General features: G+C 47.6%; 1 protein-coding gene and 3 non-coding genes across 4 annotated transcripts in view; 2 read left to right on the top strand and 2 right to left on the bottom strand.

Annotated features, from left to right (window-relative positions):
- LOC100681967 (heparan-alpha-glucosaminide N-acetyltransferase-like) overlaps positions 1–22,791 on the top strand; it is a 377,018-nt gene that overhangs the window by 40,660 nt on the left and 313,567 nt on the right. Inside the window, 1 exon segment of the mRNA XM_029059391.2 lies at positions 9,429–9,556. Within this exon segment, the coding sequence (XP_028915224.1) occupies positions 9,429–9,556 (128 nt within the window).
- On the bottom strand, positions 10,589–10,726 carry LOC114810548. The gene has a single exon (XR_003758244.1). It is a non-coding gene; the product is annotated as a small nucleolar RNA SNORA7 (small nucleolar RNA).
- On the top strand, positions 12,328–12,465 carry LOC114810454. The gene has a single exon (XR_003758153.1). It is a non-coding gene; the product is annotated as a small nucleolar RNA SNORA7 (small nucleolar RNA).
- On the bottom strand, positions 17,602–17,739 carry LOC114810393. Its single transcript, XR_003758093.1, has one exon. It is a non-coding gene; the product is annotated as a small nucleolar RNA SNORA7 (small nucleolar RNA).

The raw sequence follows: 22,791 nt of genomic DNA, 5'->3' as shown, positions 1-22,791 counted from the left end.
ACAATAATAATTGTTATTAAGTAAGTTATTATTAATAAGTTAAGTGCTTACTATGTGCCAGGCACTGTTCTAAGTGCTGGAGCGGATACAAGCTAATAAGGTTGGACACAGTCTCTGTCTCAGGTGGGGCTCACAGTCTCAATCCTCATTTTACAGATGAGGTAACTGAGGCACAGAGAAGTGAAGTGACTTGCCCAGACAAGCAGACAGAGCAGACACAGCAGACAAGTGGTGGAGCCGGGATTAGAACCCATGACCTTCTGACTCCTAGGCCTGTGCTCTATCCACTACGCCATGCTTATAGATATGTACACAAGTGCTGTGGGGCTGGGAGGGGTGATGAAAAAAGGGAGCAAGTCAGGGTGATACAGGAGGGACTGGGAGATGAGGATAAGTGGACCTTAGTCTGGGAAGGCCTCTTGGAGGTGATGTGCCCTCAGTAAGGCTCTGAAGGAAGGGAGAGTAAATTGTCTGTCAGATTTGAGGAAGGACGGTGTTCCAGGCCAGAGGCAGGACGTGGGCGAGGGGTCGGTGGTGAGATAGGCGAGATCGAGGCACAGTGAGAAGGTTAGCATAAGAGCAGCAGAGTGTGTGGACTTGGTTGTAGTAAGAGAGTGATGAAGTGAGGTAGGAGGAGGGCAAGGTGATTGAGTGCTTCAAAGCTGATGGTAAGGAGTTTTTGTTGAATGAAGAAGTGGATCGGGCAACGACTGGAGGTTCTTGAGGAGTGGGGAAACATGGCCTGAACATATCTGTAGAAAAATGATCCAGGTAGCAGAGTGAAGTACGAACTGGAGTGGGGAGAGACAGGAGGAAGGGAGGTCAACAAGAAGGCTGATGCGGTAATCCAGGCGGGATAGGATGAGTGACTGTATCAGCGTAGTAGCGGTTTGGATGGAGAGAAAAAGGTAGATTTTAGCTATGCTGTAAGGTCAAACTGACAGAATTTAGTAGTGGATTGAAAATGTAGGTTGACCGAGAGAGAGGAATCAAGGATTACAACAAGGTTAGGCTTGTGAGACAGGAAGGATGGTGGTGCCATCTATAGTGATGGGTAAGTCAGGGGAAGGACAGGGTTTGGGGGGGAAGGTAAGTTCTGTTTCGGACATATTAGGTTTGAGATGATGGTGGGACATCCATATAGAGATGTTTTGAAGGAAGGAGGAAATGTGAGACCGCAGAGAGAGAGAGAGGGAGAGAGATCGGGCTGGAGATCTAGATTTGGGAATCTTCTGTGTAGAGATTGTAGTTACAGTCACGTGAGTGAACGAGTTCTCCAAGGGAATGGGTGTAGATGGCGAATAGAAGGGGACCCAGAACTGAACCTTGAGGGACACCCACAGTTATGGGGTAGGAAGCAGAGGAGAAGCCCACGAAAGAGACTGAGAATGAGTGGCCAGAAAGATAGGAGGGGAGGACATTGTCAGTGAATCCGGGATACGGTAATGTTTCCAGGAGAAGGGGATGGATGACAGCGTCGAAGGCAGCTGAGAGGTCAAGGAGGATTAACATGGACTAGAGGCTGTTGGATTTGGCAAGAAGGAGATCATTTGAGATGGGCGGTTTCTGTGGAGCGAAGGGGACGGACACCAGATTGGAGGGGGTTAAGGAGGGAATCGGAGGGGAGGAACTTGAGACGGCGGGTAAGACGATTCGCTCAAGGGGTTTGGAGAGGAATGGTAAGAGGGAGATGGAGTGATAACTGGAGGGAGCCGTGGGGTGAAGGGAAGGTTACTTTAGGATAGGGGAGATGTGGGTAAGTTTGAAAGCGGTGAGGAAGAAGTCACTGGAGAGGGAACAGTTATACGCACTCTGAAATAGCTTAACCGGAAGCGGTGGTGACGCCTGCGCCAGTTCTTCAGCTTCTGTTCAGTTCAGGGCTCGTCCCCCAGCAGGGTTGTTGTTCAGTCAGAAGATGAGCCTGCTGATGGTGATGAGAATCCCACTGAGAAACCCTTACATCCCTGTCTACCGGGCTTGTGAAGAGAGGTGCTCAATAAATAGAAATGGTCGGTTCGATCGAGTTTAACGAGGGTCGGCAGCCCTTTGGGGTAGAAGAGCCAAATGGAATTACCTTCTGCCGTGCCCTGAGGAAGCGATAATGTGATGGTGTCATCCTAGGCCCTGAAGCCACAGCTGCTCCAGAGCGACAACTTTTGCTGCCAGCGTAGCTCAGTCCCATCGCCTGCTCCTCTCCGTTTCCCAGCCCGAGCCCCCGCCTGAGAAGGGGAGGGGAGGTGAAAGGCGGGGGTCTGCATGAGGGGCCGGCCCTGCCATCGACAGCTGCTCCCACCCTGCCCCGGCCTATCCACAGCTGGGGTTCGGATGGGAAGGTGAGGCTTCGAGAGTGAACCGGAGGCCAGTGGCTTGTGGGGTGCTATCGCAGGACAGGTTTGGGGTATTTTTCATTTTGGGCAAATTTTAACACCCCCCTTCCCCTTTCCCTCTGTAGCCCACAGGGCTTTGAGGGGTTCAGAGCCTCCATCTCCCCACTCCCCCCAGACCCTCTGAGACACTGGCTTCTCCTGGAGAGGATGACAGAGCAGACCTTATGAGCGGGGAGGAGGAGCAGAGTCGGGGGGAGGGAGGATCATTTTTCTACAAAAACGTTCAGGACATAATAATAACGTTGGCATTTGTTAAGCGCTTACTATGTGCTGAGCACTGTTCTAAGTTCTGGGGTAGCTACAGGGGAATCACACTGTCCCACGAGAGGCTCACAGTCTTAATCCCCATTTTACAGATGAGGTGACCGAGACACCGAGAAGTTAAGTGACTTGCCCCCAGTCACACAGCTGACAAGTGGCAGAGTCGGGATGTCACCCCACTCCTCAAAAAACTCCAGTGGTTGCCCATCCACCTCCGTAACAAACAAAAACTCCTCACTATCGGCTTTAAAGCACTCCACCACCTTGCCCCCTCTTCCTCCTCCTAATAATAACAATAATAATAATAATGATGATATTTGTTAAGCACTTACTATGTTAAAACACTGTTTTAAGCTCCTACCTCAACTCACTACTTTCCTTCTACAAGCCAGCAGGCACACTTCCCTCCTCTTGTGCCAACCTTCTCACTGTGGGATCTCCCCTATCTTGCCACCGACCACTTGCCCACATCCTGCCTCTGGCCCGGAATGTCCTCCCTCCTCAAATCCGACAGATGATTACTCTCCCCGCATTCAAAGCCTTATTGGAGAGATGGCACATCTCCTCCTTTCCTCTTCTCCCACTCCCTTCCATGTCGACCTGACTTGCTCTCTATGTTCTTGCCCCCTCCCAGCCCCACAGCACTTATGTACTTATCTGTAATTTATTTGCTTGTATTGATGTCTGTCTCCGACTTCTCGACTGGAAGCTCTTTGTGGGCAGGGGACGTGTCTGTTTATTGTTGTCTTAATAATAATAATAATAATGATGGTATTTGTTAAGCACTTACTATGTGCCAAGCACTGTTCTAAGTGCTGGGGGTAGATACAAGGTAATCAGGTTGTCCCACGTGGGGCTCACAGTCTTAATCCTCATTTTACAGATGAGGGAACTGAGGCACAGAGAAGTTAAGTAACTTGCCCAAGGTTACACAACTGACAATTGGCGGAGCTGGGATTGGAACCCATGACCTCTGACTCCCAAGCCCATGCTCTTTCCACTAAGTCATGTTGCTTCTCTACTAAGCCACGCTGCTTCTCCATCTCCCAAGTGCTTAGTACAGTGCTCTGCACAGAGTAAGATCTCAATAAATACCACAGAAGGAATGAATGAGGATTATATGGGAAGAAAAGGGAGCTCCGGCTCTCCTCCGAGGCTTCATCCTGCAAACCAGTGGCTGGTCTGGCTGCAGGGCTCTCTGCCATGAGAAGCAGCAGCACGGTGGAGTGGATATTGCATGGCCCTGGGAGTCAGAAGGTGGTGAGTTCTTATTCTGGCTCTGCCACTTGTCTGCTGCGTGACTTTGGGCAGGTCACATCGCTTCTCTGTGCTTCAGCTACCTTATCTGTAAAATGGGGATTGAGTCTGTGAGCCCCACGTGGGACAGGGACTGTGTCCAACCCAATTTGCTTGTTTCCACCCTAGTGCTTATCATAGTCTGGCACATAGTAAGTGCTTAACAGATATCACAATTATTATCATTATCACGGCCTAAGGAGGTGGGGAGACAGGAGGGGAAGGGCTGCGGCTGTGGAGGGCGGAAGGCAGCTCTGCCTTCAAAGCCAAGGGCAAAATGATCCCCCAGAGGCAAGGAGAACGAGCATCTCATAGTCCCAGGCCGGGTCTTTTCCTCGGAACTGGCCTGGAGCTCCCCGGGACAAATTTAGTTCCAGGAGAGCAGCGTATGATTCACGAACCACTGATCGTCAACCCTCAGTGCACGAACTAGTTTGTCCAGTCATCCAGTTTTAGAATGGACAGGCCCGTGTCCCCGTCCCGTCCCCTGTCACATAGCGCTGCGATATCAGACACTTTTATATCCCTGAAAAAATTTTCGGGATCGTGTCTCCCTCTCCAACAGTTCCTGACTCAGATGAGGGGCTAAAGTTCCTATAAACCTGGAAGAGGAATATGTGGGTTCTAGAGCAAAAAGGGGGGTTTAAGGGTCCCCACAGAGAAACACGCTAGGATCCCAGATAACAGGCACACTCTTGCAAAATGGATCCCGTGACATTATGGCATTACGGGTCCCACTGACTGTATTCCCAAGGACACTCAGGGGAAGCGGCATGGTGTGATGGATAGACCCCGCGCATGGGAGTCAGCAGGTCATGGGTTCCTTCTCTGCCATTTGTTTGCTGGGTGACCTTGGGCAAGTCACTTCACTTCTCTGGGCCTCAGTTGCCTCATCTGTCAAATGGGGATAGAGATCGCAAGCCCCACAGGGACAGGGGCTTCAACCTGCGTTCAACCTGATTTACACATAATAATAATATTGGCATTTGTTAAGCACTTACTAAGTGCAGAGCACTGTTCTAAGCGCTGGGGGAGATACAGGGTCATCCGGTTGTCCCACGTGAAGCTCACAGTTAATCCCCATTTTACAGATGAGGTAACTGAGGCTCAGAGAAGTGAAGTGACTTGCCCACAGTCACACAGCTGACAAGCGGCAGAACTGGGAGTCGAACCCATGACCTCTGACTCCAAAGCCCGGGCTCTTTCCACTGAGCCACGCAGACCCAGCCCAGTGCTTAGTACAGTGACTGGCACATAGTAAGGACTTAACAGATACCATAATTATCATTATTATTATTAGCTGCCCTAGTATAGTTGATGGTGGCATTTTGAGCATCTGTACCTTGTCTGTACCTTATCTTGTATGTATCTGGCTTGGGAGCCAGAGGTCATGGGTTCACATCCCGCCTCAGCCACTTGCCTGCTGTGTGACCTTGGGCAAGTCACTTATTCATTCATTCATTCATTCAATAGTATTTATTGAGCGCTTACTATGTGCAGAGCACTGTACTAAGCGCTTGGGATGAACAAGTCGGCAACAGATAGAGACAGTCCCTGCCGTTTGATGGGCTTACAGTCTAACCGGGGGAGACGGACAGACAAGAACAAACTTAACATCTCTGTGCCTCAGTTACACCATCTGTAAAATGGGGATGAAGGCTGTGAGCCCCATGTGGGACAAACTGGTCACCTTCTATCTCCTCCAGCGCTTAGAACAGTGCTTGGCACATAGGAAGCGCTTAACAAATACCAACATTATTATTACCTTAGCTCGCTGTATCTGACTTTCCAAGTTCATCACATGTTTCTGGAGCCCTGAATCGGGTGGTTTGGATAAGGCAGTGATCCAGCCCATATCTGTGTTTCGGCAAACTGGCATGTTGCTAAAAAGAATCCACTAACGTTCTGACAGCCAGGTTCACATACTTATTAAAACCAGCTCACATTGATTTTGCTCACAAATTGGAATCTATCCATTCTAGAGCTTAATGAATCTGAAGTTAAAGCCCATCACTCGGGAGTCGGTCATTCCCATCAGTGCCATAACTGAGGCTTGGACTCCTTCCCGATCAGCCTGGACCTCTCCCCTCCCCAGGACGGAATCTCCGTGCTAAACGTTGGACGCCAGGACCAGACGAGTCCCACTTGGGAATGAGGAGAAACCCTCTGCTCCTGCTAGCCTAAATGGGCCTAAATGACCACCTTGCCCTGGCCCTCAGTTTTCTTTTTTTAACTTAGTAGCAGTTCCACTTGAGAATCAATCAATGACATATTTATTGAGTGCTTACTGCGTGCAGAGCACTGTACTAAGTGCTTGGGAGAAGACAACATAACATAGTTTGTAAACACATTGTGTTAGGGATTTTTGTCAGAGAAACGACTCCGATCTCGCCGTAGCATGGGAGGGTTTCGTGACCTTGGTGTAGAAATGAACAGACTCAGGAGAGCGAGCCGAGAGAGCAGGAAAGGGAGGAAAGTGGCTGCCGCCCGTTCACCCCAGTGGGGTACGGGTGACGAACAGCCACGAGCCGTCCCGAACCCGGTACCTTTATTTGCAAGCATTTCCGCATCCCACTCGAGTCGACCGCAACTCTTCCAGTGGGCACCCCAAATCCCACCCAACCCTCTTGCACTGGCCGGAACTTCACCCTCCACTCAGAACCAGTTCTTAGTAGTGGTAATGTAATTGACACATCGTTGCCCAAATTCAACTGATTGACCTTTCACAGGAAGGAGATTACATGGAGACAGGATGTCTAGCACAATATGGGAAGGAGACAGATCAGAGACAGGATGGTAAATCGTCCAGTACACATTCCATGCCCATAATGAGCTTAACAGTCTGGGGGGGAGAGAGATGTTAAATAAAGAGAAGCAGCATGGCCCAGTGGAAAGATCACAGGTCTGGAAGTCAGAAGGACTCAGGTTCTAATCCCGCTCCCCCGCTTGTCTGCAGTGTGACCTTGGGGAAGTCCCTCAATTCCTCTGGGCCTCAGTTTCCTCAGCAGTAAAATGGGAATTGAGACTGTGAGCCCCGTGTGGGACACAGACCGTCCAACCTGATTAATTTGTATCTACCCCAACGCTTAGTCCAGTTCCCGGCACATAATAGGTGCCATAAACAGATAACATAAAAAATACAAATTAAATTACGGATATGTACATAAGTGCGGTGGGGCTTAGGAAGGGGTGAATAAAGGGTGCAAATCCACGTGCAAGATGCAGGAGAGCCCTTCCTCCTCCTCTCCCAAATGCTTTGCACACAGTAAGTGCTCAATAAATGCAATTGAATGAATGAATGAAAGTGGGAAAGAGTGGCTTGATAGAAGATTTCCAGGTGCATTTGAGGTCATTGTCATTATTCAGCCTTACCTTTGAAGTGACAGTATTCATTCAATAGTATCTATTGAGCGCTTACTATGTGCAGAGCACTGTACTAAGCGCTTGGAATGAACAAGTCGGCGAGAGAGAGACAGTCCCTGCCCTTAGACGGGTTTACAGTCTCAGCCATTTTGCAGCTCGAGCTAACAGGTTCTCCAAGGTTTAGTTAGGTTTTTTTTTTTAAAATGCAATTCGTTAAACATTTACGACAGGCCAGGCCCTGAATTAAGCGCTGGGGTAGAGATGAGATAATCAGGTTGCGCACAGTCCATGTCCCACGTGGAGCTTTCAGTCTTGATCCCCATTTTGCAGATGAGATAACTGAGGCACAGAGAAGTGAAGTGACTTGCGGGGGGGGGGGGGGTCACACCCAACAAAAGCAGGGGTCTGCTGACAGCGGGGCAAATAGGTTGCTGCTACTTTCTTAAGGGGGGAAGTGGAGTTTTGCCAGGTCGATTTTAGAGCGAGTCCAGGAGAGAATCTGGCACTCTTCTGCTTGATGTTTCATCCTCTCAGCATTCCCCTTTCCAGCAGCTTCATTTCCTCTTCCCCCGCTTAGCGGCACTGATTCAATTTGGGCCGTGGGATGGCTTAGCTAATATAATTGTACCACCAAGAGAGTTGCCCTGTTGGGAAGGGTGAGGGGTCTAATGGGTAATCGCCTCCTACTTTCCTTTTGCCTCTGATGACTTAGTTGGGATGGTGGGGGCAGGGTTTGGGGTGATAGGGACGAGAGTTGACCTCCCATTCTCTCTCCCATTTGTTTTTCTCTTTCCTTGGCCTTATTTCTTGCGTGCGCTGAATGGCGGCTAGACACCGGGTGCCCTTGCATTACTCCTCCGGGTGTCTTAGTCCCTTTCCCACTCATTCTCATCCCCTTTCCTTCTATGATTCTCCTTTAGGAACTAGGTCTGCTTGCTCGAGATTGATTATTTTGCAGAATTTGGATGTGTAAGCTCTCCTTCTGGACTTTAAGCTCCTTTTGTGTACCAACTCTGTTAAAATGTACTCTTCCAAGCGCTTAATACGCTCATTCGTTCATTCAATAGTATTTGTTGAGCGCTTACTATGTGCAGAGCACTGTACTAAGCTCTTGGAATGTACAGTTCGGCAACAGATAGAGACGATCCCCGCCCAATGACGGGCTCACAGTCTACAGTGCTCTGCCCATGGTAAGCACTTTGTGAGAATCAGCGTGGCCTTGTGGGAAGAGCGCGGGCCTGGGAGTCAGAGGACCTGGGTTCTAGTCCTGGCTCTGCCACTTGTCTGCTGTGTGATCTTGGGCAAGCCACTTTACTTCTCTGTGCCTCAGTTACCTCATCAACCATTCAGTAGTATTTATCGAGCGGTTACTATGTGCAGAGCACCGTATTAAGCTCTTGAGAGAGTATAATACAACAGAGTTAGCAGACGTGTTACTTACCCTTCTCTAAAATGAGGATTAAGACTCATTCAGTAGTATTTATCGAGCAGTTACTATGTGCAGAGCACCGTACTGAGCTCTTGAGAGAGTATAATACAACAGAGTTAGCAGACGTGTTACTTGCCCTTCTGTAAAATGAGGATTAAGACTGCGAGCCCGATGTGGTACATGGACTGTGTCCAACCTGATTATCTTATATCTACCCCAGCACTTCGAACGGTGCTTGACACAGTCTGGTCTTATGCTGTCGAGTCGTCTTCGACCCATAGAGACACCATGGACACATCTCTCCCAGAAGGCCCCACTTCCATCTGCAATCATTCTGCTGGTGGATCCATAGAGTTGTCTTGGTAAAAATACAGAAGAGGTTTACCCTGCCTCCTTCTGCACAGCAAATCTGAGTCTCCGCCCTCGACTCCCTCCCGTGCCGCTGCTGCCCAGCTCAGGTGAGTTTCGACTTGTAACGGATTGCATTCCCCTCGCTAGCCCCTGACCAAGCTAAGAACGGAATCTGCTTGACTCTCCCTCCCATAGTCGAGACCAGTAGAGTACCGGAAACTCTCCAGGTGCGACCCTGAGAGGGAGCTTGACACATAGCAAGCACTTAACAGGTACCATTTTTAAAAAAAAGCGCTCCATCAACCCAACTGATCGATTGGGTGACTTTTTTCTCTCCGCAGGTGGAGGGAGACCTACGGAGAACACGGCTGGTACTCGGTCTCTGTTAGGCCAGGCACCCCAGGAATGAACACCAGTGGAGTCTCCTGTACCCACCAAATAGACAGAGCGCCTGAGAACAGCTACATCCGTAAGTACAGTGGTGATCAGTCAGTCTCAGAGTACAGAAAAAACAGCTCTCGTGGTGGATACTCAGCCACTCACTCTTGTTCCTGGGAGTCTGACAGTCGGTCTGGAGACGTTTCCATTTTGTTGTTTTTTATGGTGTTTGCTAAGCTCTTACTATGTGCTGGGCATTGTGCAAAGCACTGGGGTAGATACAAACTAATCAGATTGGACACGGTTCCTGTCCCAAGTGGAGCTCACCGTCTCAATCCCCATTTTTCACATGAGGTAATGAAGCACCACAGAGAAATGAAGTGAGTTGCCCGAGGTCACACAGCGGACGAGTGGTGGAGATGGGATTAGGACCCGGCTCGGGTGATAATCCAGCAACAGAGTTTGGTTAGCGGATCTGTTCTCTAAGCTATTTCTTTACATTTAATTTTGAAAGACAGCATGCTCTGCTTTCGATGTTTTAGGAAACACTCTCATCTCTCCGCTAGTATTAAATTATATTTTTTAAACTAAACCAGGCCCTCTTCAGAAGTCTGTGGGAGTCTAGATCAATTGACATTTTAGTCCAGAAGTGCCAATCACCAGAAAGCTCTTGGAATATGTGGTGCTGGATGAAACATGGAGGTTAGAGTATTTGAGTGTATTCATTCATCATCAGTTAACTGAGGAAGGGCCCCTGATCAGCCCAGCAGAGGAACAAAACGATGAAACGTGATCACGGTGGTAGAAGATCACAGTGGTAGGTTCACCCTTGCTGGAAGTGGAATAGGGACTGAAATAGCATTAGAAACATCAATGAAACAATCATTGTCTCGACTCAGATTTTGTTGTCTTATGCTGTTGCATGTCCGACCCATAGCCACGCCATAGACGCATCTCTCCCAGATCACCCCACTCCCATCTGCAATCGTTCTGGTAGATTATCCGTAGAGTTTTCTTGGTAAAAATCCGGAAGTGGTTTACCGTTGCCTCCTTCCGTGCAGTAAATGAGTCTCTGCCCTCGACTCTCTCCCGTGCCGCTGCTGCCCAGCACAGGTGAGTTTTGACTTGTAGCAGATTGTCTTCCACTCTCTAGCCCCTGGCCAAGCTAGAAATGGAATGGGTAGGCCTCTGCTTGACTCTCCCTCCCATAGCCGAGGCTGGTAGACTACTGGAAACTCTCCAGCTACGACCCTGAGAGGCCACTCAAATTTAGACAGATGAATTAGGTTGGATCTCTCTGGTTTTGATGGGGTATATCATTCAGTGGTATTTATTGAGCTCTTTCTATGTACCTAGCAGTCATTCAGTTAGTTATATTTATTGAGCACCATCATAAGCGCCTGGAAGAGTACTGTACAGTATAATGAGCAGACACGTTCCCCAGCCATAAATTGCTGAATAGACACTGGAGAGAAGCAGTTGGTTGAACAGAGAGCCAATGGCACGCATCTATCCGAGTAATGTAAGCTAATCGATCGTTCATCTTTATGGAGCACTTACTGAGTGCTGAACACTTGGGTAAGCACTTGGGAGGGTACAATTTAATGTTCTCTGCCCACAGTGAGCTTGCAGTTTAGATGGGAAGAGACACATTAATATAAATATAAAAATTATGGATACGGAGGTGTGTGGCGGGGCTGAGGGAGGTAGAAAAAAAGGAACAAATACGAGTGGAGGAAGAGGAAACGAGGGCTTAGTCAGGGAAGGCTCTTGGAGGAGATGCGCCTTCAGTAAGGCTTTGAAGTGGGGGAGAGGAATCATCTGCCGGATATGTAGAGGGAGGGTGTACCAGGCCAGAGGTAGGACATGGGGGAGAGGTCAGTTACATAGTTCTAGTTACATAGCTATGTTAATCAATCAATGGTATTTATAGAGCTCTTATTGTGTGCAGAGCACTGTTCCAAGTGCTTGGGAGAGTACAATATAACAAAGTTGGTAGACACACTCCCTGTAGGTCCCAGGTGAGGATGGAGATTTGATTCTGAGATGATGTAGCAAGCTCTCTCTCAATTTAGAGATCCATCAGTGGTATTTGCTGAGTGCAGAGCATTTCACTAAGCCCAACAAAATTAGTAGTCACATTCCCTGTCCATAAGGAGCTCTCCTGCTGTCTCTCGCTTCTTACCATGAGAAGCAGTCTTGCCTAGTGGAAAGAGCACAGGCCTGGGAATCAGAAGGACCTGGGTTCTATTTCCGGCTCTGCCTCTGGTCTGCTGGGTGATCCCGGGCAACCCACTTCACGTCTCTATGCCTCAGTTAATTCATCGGTAAAGTGGGGATTAAGACTGTGAGCCCTGTGTGGGACAGGGACTGTGTCCAAACTGATTTGCTTGTATCCACCCCAGCACTTAGTTACAGTGCCTGGCACATAGTTAGTACTCAACAAACACCATAATTATTATTATTACCGTAATCTCAATGTCACATTTATTTTAGTGTCTATATGGAATGAATGAATCCCTGTCTAGATAATAAGGTTGTTGATGGTAAGGAACCTATCTATTGTACTCCCCAGAGTGGTTGGTGCAGTGCTTTGTAAATGGTAAGTGCTCGATAAATACCACTGGCTGATTTGATAGAGGAAAGATAACCTGATGCAAACAAGTTTTCAGAGAGAGACTCGAATGGCATTTCGGGGAAGAGGCTTATTTTTCTTCAGAAGCATGATTGTTTTGTAATTGTTTTCTGGTTCGTTGGACTGAGATTTGGTAGGGGAAAAGTAGGACTAGAGTAGGAAAGCTCCAAGGAAGGGGGAACATATCTACCGGCTCTTTTTTTTTTTAAATTAAATGGTATTTGTTAGCCCTCTCAGGATTGCACCTGGAGAGATTTCAGTACTCTACCAGTCTCGGCTATGGGAGGGAGAATCGAGCAGAGGCATACGCATTGCACTCCTAGCTTGGCCGGTGGCTAGTGAGTGGAAGGCAACCTGCGACAAGTCAAAACTCACCTGTGCTGGGCAGCAGTGACATGGGAGAGAGTTGAGGGCAGAGAATCGAGTTTACTGCGTGGAAGGAGGCAATGGTAAACAACTTCCACATTTTTACCAAGAAAACTCCGTGGATCCACTACCAGAACGATTGCAGATGGAGGCGGGTCGTTGTGGGAGAGATATGTCCAAGGAATCTCTATGGGTTGGAAATGACTCGACAGCGTAGGACAAGGTATTTGTTAAATGCTTACTACCATCCAGGCGCTACACTAAGCACTGGGGTAAATATCGGTTAATCAGATTGGGCACAGTCCCTGTCCCACATGGGGCTCACAGTCTTCACCCCTATTTTACAGATGAGGTCACTGAGGCACAGAGAAGTGAAGTGACTTGCCCAAGGTCACACCCAGCAGGTAAGTGGCAGAGCCAGGATTAGAATTAAGTCCTTCTGACTCCTAGGCCCATGCTCTAGCCCCTGAGTTGCAGAGAAGCAGTGTAGCTTAGTGGAAAGAGCCCGGGCTTGGGAGTCAGAGGTCATGGGTTCTAATCCCGACCCCGCCTCTTGTCAGATGTGTGACCTTGGGCAAATCACTTAACTTCTCTGAGCCTCAGTGACCTCATCTGTAAAATGGGGATGAAGACTGTGAGCCCCACGTGGGACAACCTGATCACCCAGTATCCCCCCCAGCACTTAGAAGAGGGCTTCGCACATAATAAGTGCTTAACAAATACCGTCATTTTTATTATTATTATACTTTCCCAAGAGCTCTGTAGAGTCCTCTGCACACAGTAAGTGCTCAATAAATATGATTGATTGTTTGGATGAGGAGAGGGGTTTGGGCGAGGGCAGAGGGTCCTGAGTCAGGCTACGGCAGCCCCTTGCTGTGCTTTTTCCAGAGCCAGGCCATTCCACAAGGTGACCCTCAGCCAGATTCACCAGGGTGGGCTGTGAGCATGTTGTGGACAGGGATTATCTCTATTTGTTGCTGAATTGTACTTCCCAAGCGCTTAGTACAGTGCTCTGCACACACTAAGCGCTCAATAAATACGATTGAATGAATGAATGAATAGGCTCAGTCCTAACATGGGAAGTTCTCACGCCACAGAGGTCTCTATGGACAATTTTTCTCCAGGATCCTCGGCCCCAGTTTCGGGGAAGCAGATGAGCCTCTCTGTCTCCTCCTGGGTCTTTGACAGTGAGTCAGCTTGCGGAAGTTGTCTTCATTTATTTTAATTCAAGTGAGAACAGTTTCATCTTGTGGAATCACTGCAGGCTCTGTGCTGTGCTCATTTATTTAGCCCTTCTATGCTGGAAGAGGAAGAGGTGAGGAGGAGGAGGAGGTCGAGGATGAGGAGGAGGGAGAGAGTAGAGCAGGCCATTTAATTTTTTTTGTTTGTTTGCTGTGTTTTTCTCATCACCTTTCCGGAGAAAGCAAAGGGGACCATTTACCAGCCTGTTCGAGATGCTACTGCTCACCCGAGTCTACAAAGGAAAAGAAAGGGATCATAAATCCAAAGCCAAAGTCTCAGGAAAGGAATGCATCATTTGGAAAATAGTCCCTCAAAGTATAATTAAAATCTTTTTTTTCATGGTTCTCCATCAGGTATCTTTTCCAAACATGAAAGAATCAAGATTTTTTTTTGTTCCAGTTGTCACCAGCAGTTATAAGAAGAAATTGTTCATGTAAGACTGGCGCGAGCACAGTATGGGAAAGTTGGTATAAAGTGAGGTTGGGCAGCCAACTTGATCCAGCTTCTGATAGAATTCATTCCTTCATTCAATTTTCGTATTTACTGAGCACTTGCCTTGTGCAGAGCATTGTACTAAGCACTAGGGAGAGTGTAATCTAACAATAAGCAGACACATTCTCTGTATGTGAAAGACCATAGAATCGGGAGTCGGTAGACTCAGGTTCCAATCTCTCTTTCGTGTCTCGACTGCTCTGTGATCCTGGGCAAGTCACTTAACCTTTCTGTGCTTCAGTTTCCTCATCAGGAAAAGGGGGATTAAATAACTGTTCTCCCTCCTCCTAGGCTTGGGATCACTTTATGAGACAGGGATTGGGTCTGATGTGATTATCTTGCATCTATCCCATGATAAATTTATAAGACTAGGCCCCCCTTTTCCTCTGCTCCTCCTCCTCTCCCCATCGCCCCCACTCCCTCCCTCTATTCTACCCTCTTCCCCGCCCCACAGCACCGGTGTATATATGTACATATTTATAATTCTATTTATTTTATCGAGGTGCGTATCTCTATAATTCTATTTATATTGATGCTATTGATGCTTCTTTACTTGTACCTGTTTTGTTTGGTTGTCTGACTCCCCCCCTTCTAGACTGTGAGCCCGTCGTTAGGTGGGGATTGTCTCTAGCTGTTGCCAAATTGTATTTTCAAGTGCTCTGTACAGTGTTCTGCACACAGTAAGTGCTCAATAATTACGATAGAATGAATAAAAAATGCCACCATCATCATCCTATACGGTTATGGTCCCTGCTCCGTATTATTAGCTTAAAAGCACTCTCTCACCTTGCCTCCTCCTACCTTACCTTCCTGATTTCCTACTACAATCCAGCCAGCACACTTTGCTCCTCAAATGCCAACCTACTCACTGTACCTCTACTGCATCCGCCTAGCAGTTGACCTCTCCTCATATCCGACAGATGATCTCTCCCCTCACCTTCAAAGTTTGATCAAAAACACATCTCCCAGAGGTCTTCCTCAAATAAACCCTCCCTTCATTTTCTCCCACTCCCTTCTGTGTCCCCTTTGCACTTGGTTTTGCCCTCTTTAATAATAATGTTGGTATTTGTTAAGCGCTTACTATGTGCAGAGCACTGTTCTAAGCGCTGGGGAGTCACAGTCTTAATCCCCATTTTACAGAGGAGGGAACTGAGGCACAGAGAAGGTAAGTGACTTGCCCACAGTCACACAGCTGACAAGTGGCAGAGTGGGGATTTGAACCCATGACCCCTGACTCCCAAGCCCTTGCTCTTTCCACTGAGCCACGCTGCTTGTCTATTCATCCCTCCCTCAGCTCTACAGCACTTCATTTATTCATTCAGTAGTATTTATTGAGCGCTTCCTATGTGCAGATCACTGTACCAAGCGCTTGGAATGTACAATTTGGCAACAGATGGAGACAATCCCTGCCCAGTGATGGGCTCACAGTCTAAACAGGGGAGACAGACAGCAAAGCAAAACAGAACAAAACAACATCATCAAGATAAACAGACTCAAGGAGATATGCACCTCATTAACAAAGTAAATAGGGTAATAAATAATATATACAAATGAGCACAGTGCTGAGGGGAGGAGAAGGGGGAAAAGCAGAGGGTGGGGGAGGAGGGGAGGGGAAGCAGAGGGAACGGGGAGGCTCAGTCTGGGAAGGCCTCCTGGAGGAGGTGAGTTCTCAGTAGGGCTTTGAAGAGGGGAAGAGAATTAGTCTGGCGGAGGTGAGGAGGGAGGGCGTTCCGGGACGGCGGTAGGACGTGGGCAGGGGGTCGACGGCGGGATAGGTGTGAACGGGGGACAGTGAGGAGATGAGCGGCAGAGGAGCCACGGGGTGGGCAGTAGAAGCGCTCTGCCCACAGTAAGCACTCCATAAATATGCCTGCTTCTCTTTTGAGCGCTCTGATATTAGTTAGTATTGGGGTCTTTTCAAATTACCGATAAGCTCTCCCATTGTGCAGATGAGACAACCGAGCTAGAGACATTTAGCATGATCCTTAGAAACCAAAATTAACTGTGGGTATTTATAGTGTACCCCTCTCAGGGTCACACCTGGAGAGTTTCCAGTCCTCTACCAGTTTCATCTGTGGAGGGAGTGGCAAGCAGAGGCCTACCCATGGAAGGCGATCTGCTACGAGTCAAAACTCACCTGTGCTGGGCAGCAGCGGTACGGGAGAGAGTCGAGGGCGGAGACCCAAGTTTAGTCACGGAAGGAGGCGGTGGTAAACCACGTCCGGATTTGTACCAAGAAAACTCTACGGATCCACTACCAGAACGATGGCAGATGGAGGCGGGGCGTTCTGGGAGAGATGCACCCGTGGCGTTGTTATGGGTCGGAGATGACTCGACAGCAGGATAAGATTTATGGTGTGGAGAAGAAAGGCAGGTGCAAGTGAGCAACATCCTCTGGTGGTTGCTGTTATTTGTTCTCAACTGAGTCTTTGTGAGTTCATTTTGTTTGAAAAATTGCATATTCTAGTCGTAGGCTCCTAGCCTAGTGTGGAGGACTGAGGAACGGACAATGCAAGAATCACATTCAGATGTCAGCTCTGACAGAAATATCCTCATTTATTCTCTCCTGCCAGCCCAGTCCAGCCCTTTCCCATTTTTTTCCTAGCTAAAGTTCCTAGTGGTTTATATTTGCAGTCAGAGAAGTCCACAAAGTGCCTAGTATCCCGCCTTTAGTAGACGCTAAGCAGTCAGAGATGCTAATGAGCAGTGATACATTCGTTTTAGCTTAACTGAATTGTGATATAGTAATTTTCTGAGGAATCACATTTTAAAAACCATATTATCCCACTTCCTTTGGGTTAGGGTGAGGAAAAAGAGGAGTAAGAAATGGAACAGAGCAGACCCCTGAACTGACAAAGGTAGGTCCTTAGACATATGTGGGAGAGGAGCAGTGTGGTCTAGTGGAAAGAGCGTGGGCCTGGGAATCTGAGGACTTGGGTTCGAATCCCCACTCCACCATTTGCCCACTGAGTAACCCTGGACAAGTTACTTAATTTCTCTGTGTCTTAATTGCCTCATATGTAAAATGGTGATTTAATGCCACCATTAAATCACCATTTTCCCCTCTACTTAGGCTGTGAGACCCTTGTGGGAGAAGGACCGTGTCCAACCTGATTAACTTGTATCTACCCCAGCGCTTAGAACCGTGCCTGACACGTAGAAATCCCTAAATGAATCTTGTCTCATTTTACGCCTTCGCGTCGTCTCCAACCCATAGCGACACCGTGGACGCATCCATCCCAGAACGTCCCACCTCCATCTGCCATCGAGTTTTGGATCCGTAGAGTTTTCTTGGTACAGATCCAAAAGTGGTTTACCATTGCCGCCTTCCGGGCACTAAACTTGAGTCTCCGCCCTCGACTCTCTCCCGGGCCGCTGCTGTCCAGCAAAGCTGAGTTTTGACTCGTAGCAGATTGTCTTCCACTCACTAGCCACTGCCCAAGCTAGGAATGGAATAGATAGGCCTTCGTTTGACTCTCCCTCCTGTAGTCGAGACTGGTAGAGAACTGGAAACTCTCCAGGCGAGACCCTGAGAGGGTAATTTACTTCATGAATGCAATGATAATACTTCTACTAATGATAATGCAAATACGCAGTTTGTATTTTTTCCTCTTTCTTTTTGCCTCTTTCTGCCAAGCAGGACTAGGGAAATATTCGCTTGTCATGGTCAGGGAACCAACTCTGTCGTATTGTATCCTCCCGAGCTCTTCGTACAGCACTCTGCGCACAGTAAGCGTTTAATAAATACAATAGATTGTTTGATTTGTTGATGTTAACGGGGGTTTGGGACTGCATGACAGGCTTGTGGGTGGCTCCCTGAACTCATTTCTTGGCTTCATACCCCAACAGGGATCCACCAGAAGTTCATTCATTCATTCGATAGTATTTATTGAGCGCTTACTATGTGCAGAGCACTGTACTAAGTGCTTGGAATGTACAAATCGGTAACAGGTAGAGACCGTCCCCGCCCTTTGACGGGCTTACAGTCTAATCGGGGGAGCAGACAGACAAGAACAATGTCAATAAATAGAATCAAGGGGAAGAACATCTCATTAAAACAATAGCAAATAAATAGAATCAGGGTGAAGTACATCTCATTAACAAAATAAAGAGGGTAATGAAGATATATACAGATGAGCGGACGAGTACAGCGCTGAGGGGAAGTTACAGCCCAGACAGATGCATGACTTCTTTCCATCAGTCAGTGGAATTTATTGAGCACTGTACTAAGCACTTGGAGGAGTACAATGTTCCCCGGCCATAAGGAACTTACTGCCTTAGAGGATCGGCTTGTTATTCAATTCTGCCCATTATTAGTCATTTCTTTGATGTTTCCCTCCGTTTTTTAATGGATCTTAATGCAGGTCGGCGGGTTGGGGCAGCAGAGTTTGAAATTCAGTGAATAAAATGTTGATGAGCTCATTAGCATTTCATATTATTACTCTCAATTCCTTTTGCTTAAACACAATAAAAGTGTAGTGTCAAGGGGTTCTCATCTCAGACAGGATGTGGCATAGAATTTGGAATGCAGCGCCGGTAGGAATGTTTGGTCTAGGTCTAGGTGTCTCGGTTTCTGTGTGACTTTTGCCAAGAAGAGGGAATTTTTTTATGGTATTTATTAAGCGCTTACTAGGGGCCAGACATTGTCCTAAGCGTTAGGGTAGATGCCCCTTGTCAGCTGTGTGACTGTGGGCAAGTCACTTCACTTCTCTGTGCCTCAGTTCCCTCATCTGTAAAATGGGGATGAAGACTGGGAGCCCCTTGTGGGACAACCTCATTCCCCTCTATCTCCCCCAGCGCTTAGAACAGTGCTCTGCACATAGTAAGCGCTTAACAAAATACCAACATTATTATTATTACTAGATAATCATGTTGGAGACAGTTCGTGTCCCACATGGGCCTGAGAGTTTTAATTCCCATTTTACATTTGAGGTACCTGAGGCACAGAGCTGTTAAGTAACTTGCTCAAGGCCACACAGCAGGTAAGTGGCAGAGCCGAAATTAGAACCCAGCTCCTTCTGACTCCCAGGCCTGTCCTCTAGTCACTAAGCGACACTGTTTCTCTGAATCAGAATTCAGAAAAGAGCAACAGGAATGAATAGGCTGGAGAGATGGCTTTGTAGAAGATTTCTCCCCTGGAAGAGTAAGCTCTTACGTACAGAGAGAGGGAAACTTAGTCTCTCAAGACAGAACTCTAGTTGGTGCAAATGAACTTTCTAATAATAATGTTGGTATTTGTTAAGCACTTACTATGTGCCGAGCACTGTTCTAAGCGCTGGGGGAGATACAGGGTCATCAGGTTGTCCCACGTGAGGCTCACAGTCTTCATCCCCATTTTCCAGATGAGAGAACTGAGGTCCAGTGAAGTGACTTGCCCACAGTCACACAGCTGCCAAGTGGCAGAGCCGGGATTCGAACCCATGACCTCTGACTTCCAAGCCCGGGCTCTTTCCACTGAGCCACGCTGCTTCTCCTTCTAATTCTTCTTCTAATCCAGTGTTATGTATGTCGAAAGAAAACTCTGCCGGGTCCTGGAGAAGAAAAGTAGTAGATAAAGAGATTCCATTCCTTAATTTCAAAGGAGGTTGGACGCAAGCCTGGGGTGGCCCAGGCACGGTGATTAAAGTGAATCCGTCCCCTCTGGGGTGCTCTGCCTGCCCGCCTCTTCATCGGAGAGGCTTCCTTCCTGCAACTCAATAAAGCACAGAGGAAATGCTATTATTAGGAGATGCCATTATTTTTAAGAGTAATGGCATGACCCTGAGCAAAGTTCATTTCAGTGGAATACGAGGTCAATCTCCTCTGAAGCGGTAGAAGCCTCATTTATCGCATCCTCCTAAAGCAGGCCCGGATAAAATGCCTGTCCCTTTACTTTTGGCTCATTCCTGCTTAATAATAATAATAATAATGTTGGTATTTGTTAAGTGCTTACTATGTGCAGAGCGCTGGGGTAGATACAGAGTCATCAGGTTGTCCCACGTGAGGCTCACAGTTAATCCCCAGTTTACAGATGAGGTAACTGAGGCCCAGAGAAGTGAAGTGACTTGCCCACAGTCACACAGCTGACAAAGGGCAGAGCCGGGATTCGAACCCATGACCTCCGACTCCCAAGCCCGGGCTCTTTCCACTGAGCCACGCTGCTTCACGCTGCTTAGGGTAGGGGCTCTCTCTCAGAGGCTGCCCCTGGATCTGAAGCAGTGAGGCCCGGTGGAAAGAGCACGGACCCGGATTCTAATCCCGGTTCTGCCACTCGTCCCTTGTGTGATCTTGGGCAAGTCACTTAGCTTCCCTGTGCCTCAGTTCCCTCATCTGTAAAATGGGGGTTAAGACTGTGATCCCCCCTTTGCCCAACACGATTATCTCGTTTCTATCCAGCGCTTAGTGCCCGGCACATAGTAAGCCCTTAACAGATACCATAAAAAAGGAAAAAAAAAGGGACATGGGATACTAACTGCCCGACAGATAAGGTTGCCACCTGTTTGATATTGACCCCTCAAAAGGCCAAAAATCTCCGTGTCGTTAGTGTCTGGACTCTACCCCTGGAAAGCCTGGGAGTGCTGTGACAGCAGATGCTTTGAGTTGGAGAATTGCATCTATTCCAGCCGTGCATCTAAACACGGGCCTACTTAGTTTTACAACTTGTGTCCAGATGTTTTCTAAGTTGAGATTAGGTCATTTTTGGACACCTATTGCGTGCATTGTATAAAAACAGAAATGTTGAAGCAAGACATTCCATTCTGCTGTGTTGGGCTACTGGGGCCATGTGATGTCACCGACCATCTTAAAGTACTAAGGCAGCTTTTTTTATTTTTTAATGGAACTTGTTAAGTCCTCACTAAGAGCCAGACCCTGCACTAAGTGCTGGGGTAGATACGAGATAATCAAGTTGGACACGGTCCCCGTCTCACACGGGGCTCACAAATCGAAGTGGGAGAGAGAACAGGCTTTGAATCTCCATTTTCTAGATGGTGAAACTGAGGCACAGAAGTTAAATGATTTACCTAAGGTCATAAAGCAGACAAGAGGCTGAGCTGGGATCAGAATCCGGATCTTCTGACTCCCAGGCCTGTGCTTTTTCTACTAAGCCCAGCTAGCTTTAATTACATAGGGAAGCAGCATGGCTCAGTGGGAAGAGCCCGGGCTTGGGAGTCAGAGGTCATGGGTTCGAATCCGGGCTCTGCCACTTGTCAGCTGTGTGACTGTGGGCAAGTCACTTCACTTCTTTGGGCCTCAGTTCCCTCATCTGTAAAATGGGGATTAACTGTGAGCTTCACGTGGGACAACCTGATTACCCTGTATCTGCCCCAGCGCTTAGGACAGTGCTCTGAACATAGTAAACGCTTAACAAATATCACCATTATCATTATTATTATTACATATCATTTGCAAGTTCACCCGTCCCACGACTCTCTTTTTTTCAGTACCCCTTTCTAAAATCCTATCTTCAGTTAGAAGACTCTTTCCCCTATATGTTTCCCTTTCTGTTGACCGAGTGACAGAATATATAGTACAGTGCTCTGCACACAGTAAGCGCTCAATAAATATGATTGAATGAAAGAAAAAATATAATAATTTTGGTATTTAAGCCCTTACTAAGCTCTGGGGTAGAAATAGTATGAGCAGTTCAGTCACAGTTCCTACCCCTCATGGGGCCCCAGTTTAAGTAGGAAATCGAACTATCGAATCCCCATTTTCCACATGAGGAAACTGAGGCCCAGAGAAGCTGTGACTTGCCCAAGGTCACACAGCAGACGAATGGTGAAGCCAGGGTTAGAGCCCTTGCAGAAACCTTGACTCCCAGGCCCTGGATCTTTCCATGAAGCCATGCTGCTTCCCCAGATTGCCCAGTCCTTGTCAAAGCTCAAGTGGAAACCAGTATTAATAAGAATAATAATAATGATTATGGTATTTGTTAAGCGCTTACTATGTGCCTGGCACTGTTCTAAGTTCTGGGGTGGATACAAGCAAATCGGGCTGTACACAGTGCCCGTCCCAGGTGGGGCTCACAGTCTCAATCCCCATTTTCCACATGAAGTAACTGAGGCCCAGATGTTTTTAGGATTTGAAGGAGCTGGGAGAGAAGTGGAAGGTTTGTTGGGAGTCAGGGAGAAAAAAAGTGTTTAACAGATACCATAATTATTACGGTGATGATTATCGGGCCCTGAACCCAGGGGAGAGAGGTGCCGGAAAGTCGTCCCGACTTCCTCCCGACGGGACTTTGGGTGCTGTTGATGAGAGGGCTCATAACGTCTGTGGAGAGGTTAGCAGAATAACTGAAAGGCTCCAAGGACTGAGCGTTGCCCTGGGATGTTGTGAAGCCATTCTCTCCTCCTGAGTCTGTGGAGTTCAAAAGTTGAGATTCATTTGGGATTGAAGGGGTAATTTCTTTCTTTCCCTTAGGGAAAAGAAGGAAATAAACATTATGATTATTAGATGGAGAAGATAAAGTGGGAAACTAGGGAAAGAGTGGGCTGATTTGCAAATCAAATACCTCAATAAGTAAAATAGCCTAAGCCCAAGACTAAAGAAATTAGACTGGGCTGAAAATGGAGAAGGCGGAAGTGAGGGAGCATTTTATTGAAACTTGAAAA

This window comes from Ornithorhynchus anatinus, chromosome 3 (genome assembly GCF_004115215.2).
Source record: "Ornithorhynchus anatinus isolate Pmale09 chromosome 3, mOrnAna1.pri.v4, whole genome shotgun sequence".
Lineage (NCBI taxonomy): Eukaryota > Metazoa > Chordata > Mammalia > Monotremata > Ornithorhynchidae > Ornithorhynchus > Ornithorhynchus anatinus.
This window is presented reverse-complemented; position numbering and strand designations above follow the sequence as displayed.